The sequence below is a fragment of the Hyaena hyaena genome, unplaced genomic scaffold (assembly GCF_003009895.1).
Source record: "Hyaena hyaena isolate Hyena2069 unplaced genomic scaffold, ASM300989v1 scaffold_0, whole genome shotgun sequence".
In the NCBI taxonomy this organism is placed as follows: Eukaryota; Metazoa; Chordata; class Mammalia; order Carnivora; family Hyaenidae; genus Hyaena; species Hyaena hyaena.
Window position 1 is genome coordinate 5,418,176 of NW_024080632.1, and position 14,664 is coordinate 5,432,839.

Consider the following 14,664-nt stretch of genomic DNA (forward strand, 5'->3'; position numbering starts at 1 on the left):
CAGAGCGTGATGGATTAGTTTTCTGGGGCTGCCATGCCAGATTACCACAAACCGGGTAGATTAAAGCCATGGAAATGTGCTCTCTCAGTTCTGGAGGCCGGAAGTCCAAAACCAAAGCATCAGCAGGGTCGGTTCTTTCTGGAGACTCTGAGGGGGATTCCGTCCAGTCGTCTCTCCTACTTTTCTGGTGGTGACAGGCCATCCTGGGCCTGGGGACGCATCACTTCAATCCCTGCCTCCGTCTTCTCCGTGTGTCTCTCCGTGTCGCCTCTTCTTACAAGGACACCAGTTACTGGATTACACAACCCTAGCCCACCTGACCTCATCTTAACTCGAGTTCTTCTGCAAAGACTCCAGTTCAAGGGGCGCCTGGCTGCCTCAGTTGGTAGAGCATGTGACTCCTGATCTCGTTTAAATAAGGTCAAGTTCAAGAGTTCTGGATGGCCATGAATTTGGGGGAGTGCTGTTCAACCTAGTACACTGGTGGGAAGAACTATAAGTTCTTCCCATCTGCCTCTGGAACCTGAGCACTCGCCCCACTTCTGCCTCCTCTCCTATCGCGCTGCCTGGACCAACACAGTCGCCTCCCCTCTGGCTCCCTCTACAGCTGGCTTTTCACACAGCAGCTTGGACGAGCCTTGGGAAAAGGCAGAATAGAACACATCACTTCCCACTGTCCTTAGGATAAATCCCCATCCATACCCTCTGACTGGGGTAGCAGCTCTACACAGACAAGGTATCACCATGCGCCCCGCAGACGCTCAACAATCTCGTGCCAAGTGAAACCTCTACATGGATTTGAATGCCCCCCCACCCCTGACATGAACTCTGCCCACTCCATACCCATCACTGGAAAGTGCCAGCACCATACTATGGGCTTCGTTTCACATCCACAGACTGCAGATTCTAGCAGCAGCTCCACAGGGGAGGCCCTATGGCTGTCCCCATTTCACAGATGGGAAAACCGAGGGTCCAAGAGAAGAATAGTCACGTATTGGTTTGGGTCCTGTGGAAGAGACCAATCCTAAGATGGCATTAGATATGCAAGAGGTAATTGGGGGAGATGCCTGTGAAGGATGAAGGAGAGGAAGAGGAGGAGGCAGGGAGAGCCTGTAGCTGGCAGTGCTGATCTGAACCTGGAGGGGCAGGGAGGAAGGAGGCTCAGTGGAAGGAACGTCAGAGAAAGTCCCAGCCAGGCTGACAGGCAGCCCCAAAGCAAGATGTACTAGTCTGCTCAGACTGCTAGACCAGGTGGCCTAGACAAAAGAAATGTGTTTCTCACAGTTCTGGAGGCTGGAAGTCCAAGATCAAGGTGCCAGCAGAGCCAGTTTCTGGTGAGAGCTCTCACCTCCTGCTTTGCTGTCTTCACCATGGGCTTAGCTCTGTGCACATGCAGAGAGCTCTGGTGCCTTCGTCTCCGCATAAGGACACAGTCTGTGGGATTAGAGCCCCAACCTTATGTCCTCACTTAACCCTAACCGCCTCCTTAAAGGCCCTGTCTCCACGCACAGCCACATCAGGGTTAGGGCTTTCACACATGAGTTTAGGGAAATACAGTTCAGTCCTCAATTCAAGGGTTGCCTGTTCCGGCATCAGCACGAGTGGCCCAGCTCGGCAGCCCCTTTCGGGCCCAGTGGTGGGGAGCTCCCCCCAGCCAGTGTGGCCTCTGAGCTGATGCCACAGCAGATCGGAAGTGCAGCCCATGGTGTGTTACCAGCTCCGTGCAGGAGGTGTCCACGGCTACCACAAGTCATGACTATAAACGTAAAGGCAACACTCACTCAGTCTGCTGGGTGCCAGGCACTGTCGTGGGGCTCGGCTTGCTCCCGGAGTCTCTGCACAGCCTCTGCAGTAGATCCCATTACCCCCATTTTACTGATGGGAAGACTGAGACACACAGTGCCTAACTGACTTTCTCTGTAGATGTCACAGCAGGGAATTGACCTTCAGCCTGGCCCCCTCACCCTTTGTCTGAGGGTGCTTTGGGAATTCACAACATTCATCCCTCTTTGTGTCCAGTTAACCTGTGAAGGTGTTTAAAACTACCTTTCTGCCTGTGCATCCCTGCTCTAAGGGATCAGCCCAGGACCAAAAGTGCTCACTTCAGCAGGATCTCCTCCCTCTCTGACTGATACACAGTGTTGATACACATGCAATAGGAATTTGAGCAGAGAGCCCAGAGAGGTCTGGTGCTTTGTTTAAGGTCACACAGCAAGCCAACAGCAAGGCCAAGAACAGAGCCCTCTGGGGCGCCTGGGTGGCTCAGTCAGCTGAGGGTCCCATTCTTGATTTCAGCTCAGGTCTTGATCCCCAGGTCGTGGGATCAAGCCCCACACTGGGCTCTGCAGTGAGTGTGGAGCCTGCTTAAGATTCTCTCTCTCTCTCTCTCTCTCTCTCTCTCTCTCCTCCCCTCCATCCTCCCCTCTCCCCCATTCACATGCACACTTTCTCTCTAAAAAAAAAAAAAAAAAAAAAGGAAGGAAGGAAGACAAATAGAGCCCTCAGCGTCATGCTCCTGGCTAATAGTAAAAACTTCCCCTGCCCTCTGCCTCAAGGCAGTTTGGCCTGCTACCCTGAGCTCAAATCCCCCCTCTGCCACTTCTGAGCTAGGTGACCTTGGTACATGGCAACTCTTTTCTGGGCCTTTATTTTCTTGTCTAAAAAACGGAGACTAGCAGCATCTACCTTACCAGGCCTCATCTTGGGGAAATGACCCTCTTGCTCCCCCGTGCCTCAGCTTCCCTGTCCAGAATGGGGACATAACAGCGCATCCTCATGGTGCTGTGGTGACGACTGAAGGAGTTCTAATTCATGAAAAGTGCTTTGGTTGTTAAATTCGGTCACAGCCTAATACCGCCTGCCACTTTCTCCCCCAAACTAGGGACCAGAAAGGAAGTGAGGGAAGAGGAGGCCCAAGGGCCTGTCCCAGTCCTGCCCCCAAGTCATTGGCCAGGTTCAGGGAAGTCACAGGACCCCTGCTTTCCCCCTCTGTGCACTGGTGGGAAGTGGTGGACCCTTTCCGTCCCTCCCTGGTATGACTTTCCATGCTGGAATGTTGGGTTCCAGAGTGGAGTGTAGGGGAGGACTATTGGATTCCGGACCTCCCAGGGGCTGCTGAGAGCACATGAGACCGTGCCAGTCCCAAGACTCCACAGAGCATTTACCGTGCAGACAGCCGGCCTCCAGGTCACCACGCCACTGGGTGTGCGTAACAGCAGCAGCCTCGTCACACTTACCAAGCCCAACTATGCACCTTAGCACTGTGCAAATCCATCTATATTCTCTCTTCCCAGACATCACAACCACACCCTACACATGCACCCCCATTTTACAGATGAGAAAATGGAGGCTCGGCGGCTCTGAGAGGTTGACTAACCGTCCAAAGGTATTGGCCAGTTTGGAGCTGGAATTCTCCCTAAAGTAATTCCAAGGAATTAGGAACTGTTGTATTTTCCCACTTTATTAGTGGGGAAACAGGGCTCAAGGCTCCTTGGGATTTGGACCCAGAGCTGGGCTTCAGATTCTGTGAGCTTAACCACTACATTCTACCTTGTACCAGCAAACAAAGGCAAAGAGCCAGGGCCTTAGAATCTGCTGAACATGTGTTGAGCAGAGATCCAGCCAACCTTGGTCCTCTAGTCTCTCCTCTAGGGGCCCACCTGAGTTCAGCTTCCCCTGGACGGGGTGCACAAGGAAGCAAGGAGTGACCCACAGGGCCCCCAAGCAGAGTGAAGTGTCAATCCCTGGCCCCTGGAAACAGGATGGATGATACCATTTATCACCCAAGTGTAATTGGTTGGCTCAGGCGGGCTCGTGGCTAGCAGGCCCCCAAGCCGCGAGCTGGATCTTTTCCATCATCTTGGAACCAGAGTGAGCCCTCCATGGCCCACTCAGAGCTGCACCCTCCCATGTCTATCTGACTTCCCTGACCTCGGCAAGTGCTCGTCGCCTTTCTCTTCCTTTCTGAAAAACCAGGACACAATAGGAAGCATTTCCTTGAACTTATTAAAAAACCCAGACTTGTAAATTAATTTGTCCGTGTTGTACAAAGGCAGTGCAGATGGACTCATTAGCATGCACACAACAAATAATTATAGATGAATTTTTAGCTGGCCTGCCTAATGCGCTTGCTGGGTTAATTATGTCAATGTATAATTACATCAGCCCAGGGAGACATAATGGCATACCCCGCTGAGCAGGCCCTGCCTAATGACGGGGCGTGGAGGGGGGGTGGTGCTGCTGACAGAGGAAAGACGGCAGCATTCCCACGCACCTGCTTACCTCGGCACAAACGCCCATTGTCAGAGCCTCCCGCCACCTAAACAGGGGTGGGAGGGTCTGAGCCAGAGGGATAAAACGCAGAGGCGACCTGGTTCCAGCCGGACCTGAAGGCTCCTATGTATAAGCACTGCCCCGTTTCTTCCGTCAGCGGATGTTTACTGGGTCAGATTGCGTGGCAGACTTCGTTCGCCCACAAGGCGTCCAGAGGGGAGCAAAAACAGATGCAGTCCCAGCCCTGCCTTGTGGAGTTTGCAGACCAGTGGGTGGTAATTAGGTGGACTTGCTAATCAATGAAAATTGTAACTACAGTAAGTACTGTGAAGGAAAGGTGCAGGCAGCTGAGAGAGCTCATATCGGAGGCATGACCGGTCAAGGCAGGCTTCCTGGGAGAAGTGGCATTTGGGTTGCAATAGGAAAGATGATTAAGCATGAACTAGCTGGAAGAGGTTAAAAGGGAGGACGAGGTGTTCCTGGCACTGGCTCTTTCTTGTGCAAAGACTCCACAGTAAGAAGGTACATTTGAGGGACTAAGGGAAAGCCAGTGTGACTGAGCTCAGGAAGACAGGAATAGCCAGGGCTTCTGTTTGTTCCAAGATGACCAAATACCAGTCTCTGTGTTGAGTGCTTTATGTGCATGGATCCTCATCGCAGCCCTGTGAGGTCAGAACTTTATGGTGAGGCACAGAGAGGTAGAGGTGCTTGCCAGAGTCACACAGCAATCCTAAAAAGCAAGTACAGATTAGACCAGGACCCAGGATCCCTGCTCTTAATCCCTCTGCTCCCCCAGCAGAGAACAGTAGCCAAGCGGGTGGTGGCAGGAGACTCCAGCGGAGCAGACAGCAAGAGAGAGGACATGTGAAAGGACTGTGGGCCAGACCCAGGCCCCTTGGTCTGGAGCAAGGAGGCTCTGGCTTCCTGGGCGCCCACGAGTACCCACCTGGGCTGCTGGGGTGGAAATGTCCACATCTCTGGGACAGGAAGCCTTTGTGGCATCTGAGAAAGAGACCCAGACTTGAATCTCACCTCTGCCCTTCTCTGAGCCAATTTCCTCACCTATGAAAGTGAGTTGGATCCGAGCCAGCCCCAGGGGATGCTGGGAGCATCATGGGAACCCACTCCCATGCACAGCTTTGTAGCCTAGAAGACGCCACACCAACCTCTGGCATTATCCAGGCGTTCGTTCCTAGTACCTGCCCAGCAGGTACTAGGTACTAGGTACCTGGGGATGGGGGAGAGGCACGTGGAAGAAGGGCTGGAGGCTAGATCTGAGGGAAGAAGAAGCACTTACTAGATGACAGGGTGGGAGGGGAAACAGAATTCCAGGCAGAAGGACCTACATATTCCTCATCTATTAGCTGTTGAGAAATTGGGAGGTATCTTACATCCAGGGGTGTATTGCACCCCCAGAAAGGCCTCTATTTAATCAACCACGCAGGTAACAAATGGTACTGTGTTGTTCCACATGCCCTGAGAAGCGCTCCGAGGATAGGTAGGTGGGTAGATGGGTAGGTAGATAGGTAGATAGTATTGCGGAAACAGGGGAAGAAAAATAGGGAGGGAGCTGGGAGAAGTGTCAGAGGAAGGAGAGGCAGGGGACGGGGTGGGAGCATCCACAAGTATCACCCGGGCAGTCTGCACAGTGCTGAGAGGCCTTGGGGGCGTCCCCTCAGAGCAGTCTGTGTCCCTCAGGAGTCGGCCCCGTCCTGGCTGCCTGCGGGCCTTATCTGGGAAGGCCGGCCTCACGTTGGATTTCAGAGTGAGGTCCCTGTTTAGTGTCCTGGGGTGGGAGGCATACAAGACAGTCTCATGGCCACCACAGATGGCATCACGGAATCCAGAAAACGCAGTTACTGTGACAGTTGTTATCTTAGTGGTAGTCCGGGCGGCCAGGACAGGCAGGCCCTGGGGATGGCACGTGCTCCCCCGAGCAGGCACCTGAAGCAGACGGCTCCCTCATAACAGAAATTCTACATCAGTCTCCTAAGCCAGCGGAGCGACTCCGAAAGGCTCTTGTGAATGGTCCCCTCCACCCCAGCACCCTGGAGAGGGACCCACCAGGCCCTGCGGGCATAGCCTGGGCAGCCCTCAGCCCCACCCCCACTCCTGTGCTCCTCTCTCTGTGTGTGCAGACCCCGTGCCTGTGTTTGAGGCGGCGCGCAGCCTAGACGACAGACTGCAGCCCCCCAGCTTCGACCCCAGCGGGCAGCCGCGGCGAGACCTCCACACTTCGTGGAAGAGGCACCCCGAGCTCCTTGGCCCCAAAGGTACTGATAAGGCCTTCACAGGATGTCCATACTAAACAAACAAGCTGTGGATCTTTGGCAGCCAATCTTGGCCACCTTTGGAGGGGTAGGGGGCAAGAAACTCGACTTTATCATTTTAGATACAGGATGGGTTATGGTACGTCACTGTGGAAACAAACCGACCCCAAGTCCCAGAGCCTTTAATATATTTGAAAGGTGGGAAGTTGCAGGGATGCTCCATGCAGTCACTCAGGCAACCAAGCTGTGGTGGTCCTGCCGTCTTCAACACGTGACATCCAGAGTCAGTGACTGCTGACAACTTGCCAACAGACAGAGAATGTGGAGGTTATGGGTCCAGGCCTAGAAGTGGCACACGTCACTTCCACGGCCACATGCCATTGGCCAAAACTCATTCATATGGCCACACCCAGTTGCAAAGGAGCCTGGGAGATGTAGTCTATGCCCAGGAGTAGAGGGAAACAGATTGTGAACACAGCACTGTCTCAGCACCAAATAAGACAAGTCAAGAAACTAGGAAACTAAAAATATAGTTTAGGTGTACATTTATTATGATAAATGTGTTTAAAATCAAGAGAATGATGAACAAATTCATCACGGTGGTTACTTCTGGCAGGGGAGGTAGGTCTCCATAGGGAGGAGCAAATGTGCACATGAAAACTCTTGGTAGCCATCTAAATCCTGGGTGTTCACTGAGCTTCAGTGATGGAAATTAAGCAGAGACGAGAAGAGTCAGGTATAGGGATACTTGTCTAAGGAATAAATGAGGAGGATTCACCTCAAAGTTCAGCAAGATTACCTTTTTTTTTTTGTAAAGGGCCAGAGAGTAAATACTTCATTCAGGCTTTGTAGGCTTTCTGTCACAACGACTTAAAAAAAAAAAAAAAAAAAAAAGCCATAAAACATATGTAAATGACTGGGTATGCCTCTGTTTCATTAAAACTTTATAGACAAAACAGATGGTGGGCCAGATTTGGCCCAAGGGCTGTGTTTGCAGAACCCTGGTCTACCTCCTAGAGTTGCTTGTTCCCCCAGTGCCTAGTGGGCACCTACTGTATGCCTAGTCCTGGGCAGAGTCTTCTGGAGATTTATGGTAACTGAAATACAGCACTTTGGCCAACTCTTTTCCTGTACCCACAGTGCCCTTCCAACCTCCCTGACGAGACAACTCATATGAGGTCCCTCTAGGGTTTGAACTTCCTTCTATCAGAATAATAGAAGTTGTAGGAACCACCTCTTCCGAGCATTTGCTCTGTGCCATGTACCTTTCACACAGTATCCTGCTGTCATCTCATATCAACCTTATGAGGTACCACGGGCCCCATTTTACAAATGGAGTAACTGAATCTCAGAGGCCACAGGTAGCCAAGCGGGGATTCAAACCAAGGGCTCTTGACCTTGGCCCTGGGCTGTGTCCTTCCTTGAGGGCACTCGTTACTCTGCATCGTGAGGGTCAAACCTCGTTTGTTTGTTCACTTCTGTGGCCTCTGCCCCTGGAACATTCCTAGTGTACATGTGCATGTGTAAGAACGAGCCAGGCCCTGACCACTCTGTCAGGCCCTCACTCTACACGCTGCCCAGCCCAGCACTCACCCTGCTGTGTCAGGCTCACAGTAGGAGCTTAACAACCGGGACTGAACTTAACTGACTCAGTCAGGCCCAAGGGCAGGAGCCCAGAGTTTGGAATTGAGACATTCACCCTCCTGGCCTGCCCCTGAGCAGCCTTTCTCCCCATGACAAATTCAGGGCCAAAGGCACACCCTGATCCCCTCAAGGAGCCACCATGGGCCTGCAAAGGTAGATGTGATGTGGCCCTGCCTGGGGGCGCCTGCCGGTGGCTCAGCTGTGACTGAGCTTCTGGAGGGGTGCCATCACTTGTGGGGAGGGGAAGTTAAACCTAGAGTTCCCCATGGCCCAGCCATTTCACTCCGAGTTCTAGGTGAGCTGAAGACAGGTGCTCAGACAGAAGCGTGCACACAGGTATTCACAGCAGCGCTATCAAAACAGCCAAAGGTGAAAACAACCCAAATGTCTATCACCAGAGGAATGGGACGACAAAATATGGCATCTCCATAAAATGGAGTAGTATTTAACCATAAAAACAACTGATGGTGTGATACAGGCTACAACCTAGATGAACCTCAAAAACAGTTCTCTAAGTGACAGAAGCCAGACACAACAGGACATCTATTTTGTGTGATTCCAGTGACATGAAATGTCCAGAATATGCAAAGCCCCAGAGACAGAAAGCAGATTAGTGGTTGCCAAGGGCTGGGGGAGGGGAAAGGGGTGACTGGCTAATGGGGACAGGTTCCTTTTGGGGGTGGTGACAGTGTTCTGGAATTAGTACTAACAGTTGCACAGTACTGTGAATGTACTAAATGTCACTGAACTGTATACTTCAAAATGGCTAAAATGGTGAATTTCATGTTATGTACATTTGACCATGACTCTTAAAAAAGTAAGAAGGCCAAGGAAGCTAGAACAGGTCCAGGAGGGCAAAGGAAGCGTCTGGGCCTGCTGAGGCCAGCGCCGTGGGAACTTGACTTTTGTGCACACACGCCCCGCATGGCTACAACCCAGCAGACCGTGGACGGCAGGTCTCCACAGCCGCACTCTCTCTAACACTCGCGTTTGGGGAATTAACTCTTGTCCCAGCACTGCCCGTCCATCCAGTTTGCAGAAGGCAGCTCTGGCTGCCAGGTTTTCCCTCTTTTCCTCCCTCCAGAGCAGAGAGAGGGGACGTCTCCGGCCGGACCCACGCTGACCGAGGGGAGCCGCCTCCCAGGCATTCCTGGCAAAGCCCTCCTGACAGAAACTTTGCTGCAGAGAAATGAGGCAGAGAAACAAAAGTGAGTGGGCAGGAACAGGCGGGCCCCCGCTGCCCCACATGGCCAGGAAGTGGGACCCTCCCCCCCCAGCGAGTCTGGATTCAGGACAGAGATACAGATGCAGGCCTGGGTCAGTGGCCAGCCCTGGGCAGGTCACATCACCTGTCTGGGCTTCAGTTTTCCCAGCTGGGAAATGGGCCTAATGACGATATATTAGGCAGGGTTCCCCAGAGAAATAAAACCAGAAGGGTGTTTTATTTTAATTAATTAAGACTTAGTTCACACAGTCGGGGCAGGCAAGTCATAACAGGCAGAGCTAACCAGCGGGCTGGAAGCGGTCAGGTGGGAGTCAGTGCTGCTGGCTGGGGGCAGAATTTCTTCTTCCTCGGTTTTATTTTTAAGACCTGCAACTGATTGGATGAGGCCCACCCAAATTATTGAGATTATTCTCCTTTACTTAACGTCAACTGACTGTAGATGTTAACCTCACCTACAGAATATGTTCACAGCAACCTGAGATTCGTGTGTGATGAGATCAGGTGGGCAGGCGATATCAACTCCGAGTCTCCCGCCAGGATACATGTATGCACTTAGCTCAGTGCTCACTTGGATATGTCAGTAAATGGTTGCCCTTACAGCTGATGTGGGGGTAATAATACCTGGGTCATTATAATTTCTGGATTCTTGGGGCATTTCTAGGCCAGTTTCATGGTGGTCATTACATTCATCCTCTCATTCACTTATTCCTTTCCCTTCCGTTCTCTCCATGTATTTATGGGGCCACTTGCTGTGTGCCAAGCGCTGTTTTAGGGACACGGCAGCGAACAAATGGACAAACCTCCCTGCCCTCCTGGAGTTTACTTTCTCATGAGGAAGACATGAATAAACAAGATAAATAAAGTAGATGGTCTGCTACGTGATGATAAGGGTTGTGAAGGAAAACAAAGCAGAGAAGGGGGGATGAGATGGAGGCTGAAGTTTTAAATAGGGTATAAGGGGAGGCCTCACTGAGAAGGGGAGCGAAGCCCTGAGAAGGTGGGGGTGAAACTTGCAGAGACTTGCAGGGGAAGAGTATTCTAGGCAGAGGGGACAGCCAGTGCAAAGGCCCTGAGGTAGAAACATGCCTGGTGTGTTTGACCAGCAAGGAGGTGAGTGTGGCTGGAGTGGTTTGAGTGAGACACCCACTTCATAGTGTGTAACACACACCTCACCTTCAGTGAGAGGGACAGGGTGTAGGTCAGAGGCAAAGGGCTCCTTCTCTAGAGTCTCTGAGTCAGACAACATAAGCCCAGACTTTGTATAAACCTTCCCCCAGTCAGGCTACGGCCCCTGTTTCTCTGCTGAGACCCTTGCATCACACCTAAGCTCTAGGTTGTGGTGGTCTGGACGATCATCCCAAACTGCTGACACAGAGAAGGGAAAAAATGCCTCCCTGTGGACAGGAATAGTAACTAATGATATTGAGGAAACACTGGGTACCAGGCATCGTGCTGAAGGTGTTTCGCAACACCCACAGAGCCAAACCCCACAAGAAACCTTATTTTACAGATGAGGAAACTGAGGCCCAGAGAGCAAGGTCACTGCCTGATGTAGGCCCACCCAAATGCTGCCACACAGTCAGCAAAACAGCAAGGTGGCCAAATGCCTGAATGTCATGTTTAAGGACCCTTTAAAAAGGGAGGGGTACAGATTCCAGGGAGCAGGTGAGGGGGGGTAAGGCAGCCAGGAGGGCCACCTTGGGAACCCAAACAGGGCCCATCCACACAGGCACGAGCAGAGCCATTCTGAGCAGGCCAGTCTCTCTGCAGGGGCCTTCAAGAAGTACAAATCACTTTGGCAGCCAGACTGGGGGAGGCAGAGGAAAAGATCAAAGTCCTACATTCAGGTACGTATCTGGCACGTATTCCCTGGCCCCGTGCAGCTCCCCAGCCCTGTCACACCAGGAGGAGGAGGAGAAGGGGACGTGACACTATGAACACAGGCTCAGGTGTTCTAGAATCAGGAAGGCAAGAAGAGGGGAATTTGAGAAGGAAGTGGAAGTGGACCCAGGGGGGGTCCAAGCCCAGTCCCCAGAGGCCATGTTGCTGTGGAGAGAGGGTTTGAGAAATAGAATTAAGTCAGCGGTGGCAAAGGCAGCGCCTGCACGGGCCAGACATACAACCAAGCGACCCGATCAGTGAAAGGGGTAGGAAAGGGTGGGGTCTGGGGCAAACTGGAGGACCTGGGCCTTGACTAAGGAGGTGGCTACTGCCGAGCACCAGCCAGCCACTGCCACATGGCCCAATGTCACCAAGCCTCCAGTTTTTTTGGAGAAATTAGAAATCTGGAATTTTATGAGAAATCTCCCATTTATTACAACATACACATATCTGTTGACTTCACTACTCCTCCCTGTCCCCCTCACCTGCCAGGTCTGGACCTCAGGGTGGGTGAGCTCAGGTCCTGAAGTGACCTAAGTGTGTTGGGCAGCTCATACCCCGCCAGGGGCGGACAGACCCCTACCAGTAGCCTGGTCCCCTGAGCTTCATAGATTCCTAGAGGGTCGTCTCCTCTGCCCTCCGGCCAGCTCGAAGCCCCTCTAGGGACAGGAAGCTCTACCTTCACTGGTTCCAAAGGCCTGCAAAAGAAAGTCTTCCTTCCCTACCTTGAACCTCATTCTACTTTCTGGGCCCTGTAACAGGCATGGGGTCCTGGGGCAAGCAGGGGGCACTTCACCCTGACTCTTTACTATTTCCCAGCGTTAAAGGCCACACAGACAGAGCTGCTGGAACTGCGGCGGAAATATGATGAGGAGGCTGCATCCAAGTAAGTGAACACCCTGCTGAGGTATGCCTCCTCCCTCTGACCCTCCCAGACATGCCTCCTCCCTCTGACTCTCCCAGACATGCCTCCTCTTTCTGACTCTTCTCCCTCTGACTCATGGCCCGAAGCACCTATTTCCTTAAGCACCCTGTGCTCCCCACCCCCACAGGTGCACGGCTGTTTGCCAGTGGTTTGCTGTGCCATTCATGCACCACAGACTGTTCATGACATTCTGGGTCATGGCTGAGCAGGGTCTGGTGGGCAGGGCCTCCCCCTCACCCCAGCCTCCTAGGACTGTCTCCACCATAGCTCCACGGGCCAACCCTCGGGCACTGAGTGTCATTCACTTAAATTACTCTGGACTCAATGTGGCTTTAAGACATCACTTACTCCACTAACACTTATTTAGCACCTACTATTTACCTAGTGCTGTGTTGGGTCCCTGGAAGAAACATTAGAACGTGGCCCTGACCCCAGCTGAAGAGAGGAGATGGACGGTAACTGATGATATACAGTGATAAACTGGCTCCTTCACAGACACTGTTGAGCACTTAACTGCATGTCCGACCCTGCTCTGGGCACCTGCTGAACACTGAGAAAGGAAGCACTGGGAGCAGCAAGAGAATAACAGGGAGGGCAGGTCCTATTACCCAGGGTAGTCATGGAGGACTTCCCTGAGGAGATGACCTTCAGAATGCAACCTAAAAATGAGAAGGAGGTGACCACGTGAAGAATGCAATGCCAGGTCGAGTGCTCAGGACAATGGGCACAGCTTGCACGAAAGAAGGCCCTGACTATGCCAAAGCACGTGCGTGCTTATAGTCCCCACATGCTACCCCAGGCCTCCTGTGCCCCCACCGCACACTCAGCACAGAGGCAACCAAGGTGGATAAGGCCTGTCCTGGCCCCCTCAGTGCTGGCAATCTGGGGTTTGGGAGGGAGCAAAATAAACTAATTACCACTCTGGGGGTAAATTGAAGAAGGCCTCCTAGGAGGACACTTTAGAGCTAAGCTTTAAGATTTTTTTTTTAATGTTTTACTTTATTTTTGAGAGCGAGTGTGTGAACAGAGGAGGAGAAGAGAAAGAGGGACACAGAGGGTCCGAAGTGGACTTTGTGCTGACAACAGTGAGCCCGATGCGGGGCTCGAACTCACAAACTGTGAGATCATGACCTGAACCAAAGTCAGGCGCTTAACTGACTGAGCCCCCCAAGCACCCCAGAGCTGAGTTTTAAAGCTCAGGGTCATGTTCTCCTAAGGAAGGGTATCCTGGGTGGCAGGCACAGCAGGGGCAAAGGCTGGGAGGTGTAGCTCTGTGGGCAGCTTAGGAGAGCAGGCCCCAGGGGGACCCCTGCACCAGGCCGCCTGAAGGGGTGCAGGGCTGAGGCCCTGTTCCCATTTCTCCACAGCCCAAGCTCGTTTCCTCTCAGCCTGGTTTCTCTCCAGTAGCAAGGGTAGAAGGGCAGCCTCCTCAGCCTGCCATTGCGAGACCCCCTAGGCTCAGGCAGGGGCTGGGGTTATCGGGACAGGCAGGGGCCTGGTGGCTGCCGGAGCCCCTCTCAGGGTCTTATCTTTCTGTCTCAGGGCAGACGAAGTCGGCCTGATCATGACCAACTTGGAGAAGGCTAATCAGGTGAGAAGATGTGTGCCAGGGTGGGGGTCCTGGGCTCAGTGGGAAGGGACTGAACCCAATCAGTATTTGTCAAACCATGTGCCATGCTAAGTACTAGGACTGGGAGATGTCAGGGACCCTGAGCTCCCGGAGGAAGGAGGAAGGGATGCCGACAGAACACTCAGAAGCTGGGTGACTTGGACGCAACAGTCAGGGAAGGGGCATCTGACCCCGATTCAGGGCTCAGGGAAGACGTCCTGGAGGAAGGGCCATGTGGCTGAGACTTGACGGATAAATTGAAAATGTAGAGGGACAGCATTCCAGGCCAGGGAACAGCCTGGGTAAAGGCCAGGAGGCTGGCCACCTACAGAATGGTGGGTGCCCTTCCCTGGTAGCTGCAGTGCAGGTGACACTTTGCAGATGTCTCCAGACAGCAGGAGGAAGGCAGCAGAGCAGTGACTCGGGAGCCCAGCCCACAGGCCACGCCGGGAGGTGGGTCCGTCCCAACCGGACCGAGCAGAGAACCATGTTCCACGGAGCCTGGATGGTGACAAGGGATACGCCCCGTGGCTTCTTCCCCCCACCCCCTGCCCCACCAGGGGTCTCCTGCAGCCTTCTCACTTGATCCCAGCCATACCAGCTGACCACTGGGTGGACCCCAAACTCCCTTGGGGTCCCCATCTTCTAGTCCCAGCCCGGGTCCTTAAAAGCCTCTGCGATTCCCCATTTTCACTTACATAAAAAGGGTCCTGCACTCTGCCTTCTGGCCTCAGACATGTTGCTGTCTAGTAGGCAAAGCAGGCAGACTCTGAAAAGAGGGGAGTGGTGGCCATGGGGTCTTGTCTGGAGTCTCAAGTGCCCGACACATCTCTACCCG

General features: G+C 53.0%; 1 protein-coding gene across 1 annotated transcript in view; it reads left to right on the plus strand.

Annotated features, from left to right (window-relative positions):
- CUX2 (cut like homeobox 2) overlaps positions 1 to 14,664 on the plus strand; it is a 260,307-nt gene that overhangs the window by 216,054 nt on the left and 29,589 nt on the right. Inside the window, exons 6-10 of the mRNA XM_039220192.1 lie at positions 6,411 to 6,545; positions 9,271 to 9,394; positions 11,182 to 11,258; positions 12,112 to 12,178; positions 13,760 to 13,808. Of these exons, the coding sequence (XP_039076123.1) occupies positions 6,411 to 6,545; positions 9,271 to 9,394; positions 11,182 to 11,258; positions 12,112 to 12,178; positions 13,760 to 13,808 (452 nt within the window). The remainder of the gene's footprint in view (positions 1 to 6,410; positions 6,546 to 9,270; positions 9,395 to 11,181; positions 11,259 to 12,111; positions 12,179 to 13,759; positions 13,809 to 14,664) is intronic.